General features: G+C 47.0%; 1 protein-coding gene across 1 annotated transcript in view; it reads left to right on the top strand.

Moving 5' to 3' along the window:
• The window catches only part of LOC106814312 (growth hormone secretagogue receptor type 1-like), a 20,896-nt gene that overhangs the window by 10,702 nt on the left and 2,133 nt on the right, over nt 1-8,061 (top strand). The window contains exon 2 of the mRNA XM_014818614.1: nt 1,679-2,501. Within this exon, the coding sequence (XP_014674100.1) occupies nt 1,679-2,501 (823 nt within the window). The remainder of the gene's footprint in view (nt 1-1,678; nt 2,502-8,061) is intronic.

The raw sequence follows: 8,061 nt of genomic DNA, 5'->3' as shown, positions 1-8,061 counted from the left end.
ACACGTACGTGAGGTACGTGTCGTATCTTCCTGGCGTGACCGTGACCGTGACCGTGACGTCAACCCGACCAAACGAGCTCGGCAGCGCTTCTCGCGCGTGTGACGGTGTAACATTTGTCACCTATTGCCGAATGCCTGATAACCATCGACTAGCGCTGATTGGCTGATTTCGTCGCCATATTGGATTTGCCCTGTTCCGTTTATCCAGCAGGATCAGTTCGATCATGACGTGGATCAGTGATTCGACCAGAACATACAACCAGATGATTGGTCCGGGCCTGGCCGTGGCCAAACATCCGACTATTCCAGCGACCCCTATACGTGTCAAACATTGCCGAAGACGCCCGTGGCGACACGCCGGTCATCCCCGTTACGAGTAGAGGAGCAAGATTCTCAGCATACTCCAACCGATTACTTCAGCATTTCAAACAGTGATCCGTAGATACTTGTTTCAACGCGGACACGTTACAGGACGGCTTACGGTGTCGCATCACGCGCTTGTTGCCGATGTGACAGCGATGCGTGTGATCGTAGCGTTGGTGCGACTATACATAAACCGAGGCGATAACGAACAACCATTACCAACGGGCAAATATGCGCAAAAACGCAGAAATGTCAGAACATCGCCATTTCCAACCCGGCCGGGCAAATACCTATGTATACGGACGTATAGGTGTGCGTGCGAGCATTTGAGCGCGTGCTCCTTTATTCTGTCAATGCGTCTAACGACGGTACGTGCGCTTTTTTTAATCGTAACTTATATTTCATCCGCGATGCGTGTATTAATCAATTGATTGGCTTTGCTTTTGTTCGTCGCACTAATAGCGGAAGTCACCGTGTTTAACGGATGTCCGTGTCGTAGCGAAGGAGTCATTGTATTTCTTGTATAAGTGTACAGAACTGAATAAAGTATAGTAGATGCTATTTAATCTGAGTAAAGAAAAACGTCTTCCGTGCTTCGTACTTCGTTTTTAAGCTCACATTGTCGATCCTCGCAGAGCCTGGCGCGTGAAGAATGTAAACAGCTGCCACGTAACATAACTTCTCATTTGGATGGATTCACGGCGTATAGATCTGTTAGCTTTCAATCTAATAATCTCCCCATTGCAAGTGAAGAATAGCAAAGAATCTGACAAGCTTGGTGAATCGTTGACTGATGTGTGACGTGTTCTAATTGTTAAAAGAATCCAGGCCTTTCTATAGACTTTTACTGCACACGTAAATTTCCGAGAAGAAAGCGAGAAAATGTGCGCCATATGGCTTCGCGCCTACACAAACAGCACAGATTGAAATGGATGTATGAATAGCGCACTGTGGGAACCAGTGTAGCAATCCTAACACGAGACAGGATTCACACTGCTACAGGACATATGGCCACGACCATATAAAGCAAGACGTGGCTGAATACAGTTTGCGGTTTACAGTAAGACGATACAAACGAAGGGTTAGGTGCACACGAGTACGCACACGCTCGAACGCACGGACGCACGTATAAATTCTCTTTCACACACGGGCGCGCACGCACGCACACACACACACACACACGCACAAACACACACACGCACACACACGTGATCTCCTATGCCGTTTCCTACCAAACGACGTAACTGCGCGCGCGTATAATGCGACTGCCCTCCGCCTGCTAACACTGACGAACGTGCACTCGTTGACTTCGCAGGTAAGATCGTGCCGTTCCTGGAGAACACGGTCGCCGCCGGCTCCGTCTTCACGATCCTCGCCATCAGCCTCGAACGCTGGTACGCCATCCGCTGGCCGCTGAAGGCGCAGTACACGTGCACGCGCATGCGGACGCTCAAGGCGATCGCCGTCATCTGGGTGGCGGCGTCGTCGCTGTGCGTACCCTTCGCGCTCGTGACGGACTACAGTGACACGGAGTACGCCGACGGCAGCACGGTGAAGACGTGCGTGACTTCATTCCAGCGCAACTGGGAGCGCGGCTACTTCATCTTCGTCTGGTGCCTCTGCCTGCCGTTCCCTCTGGCGGCGCTCATCGTGCTCTACTCGATGATCAGCCGAACGCTGATGAGCGACGGCGCGGTCGTCGGCACGAAGAACGACCCCTGCTCGGAGTTCAATCACCGCGCGCGCCGCCAGGTGGTGCTCATGCTCTTCGCCGTCGTCATCTGCTTCTTCCTGTGCCTGCTGCCGTTCCGCGTCGTCTCGCTGTGGCTCGTCTACGCGTCGCCGGCCGACATCAAGGCGATTGGGCTCGAGACGTATCTCAACATCATGTGCTTCGTGCGCGTCATGTTCTTTCTGAACAGCAGCATCAATCCGATCGTCTACAACGTCATGTCGACGAAATTTCGCAAGGCGTTCGCCTTCGTGCTGCGCTCGTCGCTGCGCTGCCGACGCGCTCCGCCGAGAAGCGGCGCGCGCACGTGGCAGTTCAACAGTAGCTGCGGCGGCAACAACAGCAGCATGCGCAGCACGGTGATGCGATACCCAACAGCGCAGACGTTCACCAACCACCACTACGCGTACCACGCCGACGGCGGCGGCGGCGGCGGCGGCGGCGGCGTCGGCGGCGTCGGCGGCGGCAAGAAGGCGGCCAGCGTCGTCGTCGTCGGCAGCGAGGAGAACGTCACCATGTTGTAAAAATCGCGTCGCCCCACGAGAGAATCGTCGGTCGAGAACTGAGCCAACGTCGGTGCCGTAGCTAGCGCGCGGGGTNACACACACACACACACACACACACACACACACACACACACACACACACACACACACACACACACACACACACACACACACACACACACACACACACACACACACACACACACACACACACACACACACACACACACACACACACACACACATACTAATGATCGGATAAAAATAATTATTAATACCGAGTTATAGAAATGTCATTCAAGCGAATAGCTGTACCCAATTAAAACACAACGCTTCCGCAACGTTAGGAATTGGTTATATTATTATTTAGTTTGAAAACGTGTTTTTTCGCAAAACGTTGCTAACGAACGTTTTGTTAAAGTTCGCTGAACGTTAGGTTACTATAAAACGTTTATCAAAAACGCATTATTTACAATAATTCAACGTTTTGGTAGGGTTACCATACAACAAGGGTTTATATGCACAGCGGCGTGCGTGCGGTGACGTTTGTTGCACAGGGGCATTGGAAGGCCATTTCTATAGAATTATTACTAATAATAGGCGAAAGAGATCGAGTAGGTAATCAATACAAATTTGGTAGTAAATACAATTCGTGTTTATTTATTAACGTTTTATTATTTAAACGGCCCAAATGCAACTGCTATGCATCTGTGAAGTATTATTTCTAAACATTACGAGTTATTAAACTTAAAAATAGTTATTAGACGAGCTGTTCTGGTTAGCATATGTAATATCGTATAGTTTAGGGTTATAACACTGTTTTCTATCTCGACGAATATTCGCGTATATGGACAACATATATAGGCGAGATCACATAGTCGAGAGGAAACTCTAATTCGATAAGCGAGCATCCATTAAAACACGTACAAAGCACTTGCCGCGCTTTGAAATAATTTTTTTAACCNCCTGTGCGTGTATTTCTAAGCTGGCGCGTGTATTTCTAAGCTGGCGCGTGTATTTCTAAGCTGGCGCGTGTATTTCTCAGCGCGTGCGTGTATTTCTCAGCGCGCGCGTGTATTTCTCAGCGCGTGCGTGTATTTCTCAGCGCGTGCGTGTATTTCTCAGCGCGTGCGTGTATTTATCAGCGCGCGCGTGTATTTCTCAGCGCGCGCGTGTATTTCTCAGCGCGCGCGTGTATTTCTCAACCGGCGCGTGTATTTCTAAGCTGGTGCGTGTATTTCTCAACCTGTGCGTGTATTTCTCAACCGGTGCGTGTATTTCTCAGCGCGTGCGTGTATTTCTCAGCGCGCGCGTGTATTTCTCAGCGCGCGCGTGTATTTCTCAGCGCGCGCGTGTATTTCTCAGCGCGTGCGTTGTATGGTTGTGTGTGATGTGCTTGTGTGTGTGCGTGTGTGTGTGTGTGTAGTGTGGTGTGTGTGTGTGTATGTGTGTTGTGTGTGTGTGTGTAGGTAGTGATGTTGTGTGTACAGTGCGCGCCCGCCGTTGTATGTGTGCAAGTGTGCGCGCGCGCGCGTGTGCGTGTGTGTGTGTGTGTGTGATGTGGTGTTGTTGGTGTGTGTGTTTGTGTGTGTGTGGGTGTGCTGTGTGCGAGTGCGCGCGCGCAACGCGCTTGTATGTGTGCAAGTGTGCGCAGCGCGCGTGTGCGTGTAGTCGTGTGTGTGTGTGTGTGTGTTTGGGTGTGTTGTGTGTGTGTGTGTGTGTGTGTGTGTGTGTGTATGTGTGTGTGTGTTGTGTGTGGTGTGTGTGTGTGTGTGTGTGTGTGTGTGTGTGTGTGTGTGTGTGTGTGTGGGTGTGTGTGTGTGTGTGGTGTGTGTGTGTGTGTGTGCTAACCACATTTGTACTTAACAACGAATGCAACAGCCGGTGAAACACCATCGGTCAGACAAACACGCTCTGGTGGTCAATGTAATATCACGCGCTCACTTAGAAATACACCGCCGCCCGCTTAGAAATAACACGCGCCAGCTTAGAATATACNCACACACACACACACACACACACACACACACACACACACACACACACACACACACACACACACACACACACACACACACACACACACACACACACACCACCATCACAGAGAGAGAGAGAAAGAGAAAGAGAAAGAGAAAGAGATGGGGAGGGAAAGGGAGAGGGAGAGAGAGTTCATTTTACGTACGCTGCGAAGCTAACGTCGTCATCAATCAACATAATAACATCAGGAGTGAATAAAAACAAGTAACTTCTGAGAATATGACAGTAGGCGCAGCCTAGTCATCATTGCCACAACATTGCTCTCAGGATTCAGCAGGCGTAGACATTAAATCTTATTATTAACATTCCTGTAGGACTGGTGAGTTTTGAAAATAGCTAAATCTACCTGTTCCAGGAACTGTACGTGTACCAGAATGCGTGGCCGATAACTACATAGCCAAATCACGTGCGCTGTCTGAATATATATATATATATATATATATATATCAGGCAGTTAATAAGGACAAATTTGTTCATTATAGCTCCTGAATATATGATATACATACATATGACGTAAATATATACATATATATCCGGCCCCGCTCCCCCCAATCCACCAGCATGCCAAACCCGCTCCGGTGTGTGTATCAGGGGTTAATAATGAAAAAAGATTGTTATCATTAACCCCGTGATGTATATATATATATATAATACATAATAGTATATATAGTATCATATATTATACTAGATCAGCGAGTTAATGAAGACAAAACTTCATCTTCTTGTCCATTCAGATCGGACATTCTTGTTCATTGTCTCGTTCATTCTTGTCATTCTTGTCGTCTTTGACAACTTCATTCAAAACCTCAGAACAACTTTGTCTTCGAAGTTAACTCCTGATATATACTATATATATATTATAGTATATATATACCTATATATATACCATATATAATATATATATCATATTGATAGTATACGGTGATTAGATACATAATCGCATACAATAAACAGACTTCGTAATTACCTTATCTTCGTTCATCTGACAATCTCATTTGTGGCCTTCGGTCATTGTTAAGATCTAGTCGATCCTAATAACTAATAATGCTCGTCCAGCTAACGCGGGCAGCAAGGATGTATTAACGATGCGATGTCACGGGTACACACCGCAGCAACACTAACAACGCCAACGGCATAGCAAATCACGCAGTGTGTGTGTGTGTGTGTGTGTGTGTGTGTGTGTGTGTGTGTGTGTGTGTGTGTGTGTGTGTGTGTGTGTGTGTGTGTGGGTGTGTGTGTGTCTGCGTGTGTGTGTATGCGTGAGAGCGTGTGTCCGCGCGCATGTAATTGTGTGTGAGGTGACATCGTATTGCTCGAAATCATTTGCTAGCACTAATTAGGTTTTGCTGCGGGAAACAAGATGTGCTAGCCATTGATCATGTTTGTCGTTGTTCCAGAACGTTAGTACTGTAATCGGTGAGAATGATAGCGGAGGTATGCGGCAGTGTGCGTGGACCTGATGCCTGCTGCTGCTGCTGCTGCTGCTGCTACTGCTACTGCTGCTACTGCTGCTGCTGCTGCTGCTGCTGCTGCTGATACTGCTGCTACTGCTGCTGCTGCTAGGCGACGAGGGAATCGCTCGATGCAACGAAATAAACTCGCAACAAGTTCCTACAATAATGCTATCGTTCATCTCTCTCCCTGTGTGTGTGTGTGTGTGTGTGTGTGTGTGTGTGTGTGTGTGTGTGTGTGTGTGTGTGTGTGTGTGTGTGTGTGTGTGTGAGTCTGTGTGCGTGGAGGGGGTGGATATAGTAATACCTCCGTTTGCCACCGTAGGTATCAATCGTCAGACATTTTCTTCTAAATCTCGGCAATTATCTTAATTTTTTTAATTCTGTATTTCACGTGACTGTTGCATTATCCCGTGTAAACCTTTCTGGCAATAGTTTCGTGCCGTCGGCGGACGTGTTATTGTTGCCATGACAACCAACTTTAATTTTCGTTAGTACACGAAAACAACGACAATAACGCTTTCTTTCAAACCCACGCAAATGAAAGGTTATCGCCGTTTACCGCGTGTCATCATATGATCAGATTCCGCTCATATAATAGCAGCGCTACGTCGAGCCAATAATCGGCCGAGGTTACATTTCGAAATCGCTGCTACTACGTCTACAGTCCTCTACGATAATTACGTAATCTTAATATCATGTTTTCGTAATCGGTAATACGGCTGTGTTGTTGTTTCGCATTTGCTGCTAACATATCACTACACTTCATCATTATCTCTATATACTCAGACCCATAGAATATCTGGATTCTATTCTGTCTACATTGGACATGGTTATAGATAATTTGCGAATACGATTAAATTACAGATAATGTCGTATGCCCTTAGAGAATTTCTAGTCTATCTATATAGTAAAAGTGTGTTGCTATATTATTACTCGATATTGCATTGCCTTTACACAAACAGCTATTGCCGGCAAAATTTGGTGTATTATTATTACACATCTCCAGTCTCTCGTAAGTGTGTATTCACCTACATTTTTGTTCTATTCAACGCTTACGGCTCCCATTCTCAATGGTGGGTATTATATATCAACCACCAGTACGTATCGTTACCCGTAATGCTAAAAGTAAAACTATAAGTGAAAATTCCTGCCCACACTGCGTTGCATTGCCTGCATTCAGAGGTGATTACGCTTCGCCAGCCTAACTTCACACGTGTTTAACGATTTAAATTCGTTTACGCAGCATTCTATTTCCGTATTTCATACCGTTAAAACAAGCTTAAGGACACTACCTGTATCACTATCGTAATCTTATACATAGCTAGATTATTTCTAGCAATTTATGAGTTATGAATGCTAATAATATAAGAAATCACCAAAGTTCACCTAGTACTGTTTTGTTCACTTCATCACACTACAGAGTTTTCACATTTCCAGTTGTCCCTCCCGGCGTATTACGTACTGGTGGTTGTTATAATAATTATCGTGGCCACCATTTTCAATATAGTGTAGTTCTAGGTCAGTATAGTGTAGTTTATAGTTCAATATTCTGTAGTTTACTGTTTTGCGAAAATGTAGACCCCTTATTTACCCTAGAATATTCTAACTATGCTTGCAGTTCACTGTTGTTTTTCTCCGCGAATAACGAACGTTTAGTTACTGGGTCCCTACATTCTCACAGGAAAGCACGCACGCACGCACGCACGCACGCACGCACGCACACACACGCACACTCGCACACAGGAAAGCACGTACGTATGCACACACGCACGCGTGAGCGCACGTACGCACGCTCGCACACAGGAACGCACGCACACACGCACGTATGCAACTACGCACGCTCGCACACAGGAACGCACGCACACACACACATACACACACACGCACACACACACGCACACACACACGCACACACACACACACACACACACGCACACACACACGCACACACACACACACACACACA

The sequence above is a fragment of the Priapulus caudatus genome, unplaced genomic scaffold (assembly GCF_000485595.1).
Source record: "Priapulus caudatus unplaced genomic scaffold, Priapulus_caudatus-5.0.1 Scaffold903, whole genome shotgun sequence".
Taxonomy (NCBI): domain Eukaryota; kingdom Metazoa; phylum Priapulida; class Priapulimorpha; order Priapulimorphida; family Priapulidae; genus Priapulus; species Priapulus caudatus.
The sequence above is the reverse complement of the archived record's forward strand: the minus strand, read 5'-3'. Positions and strand labels throughout refer to the sequence as shown.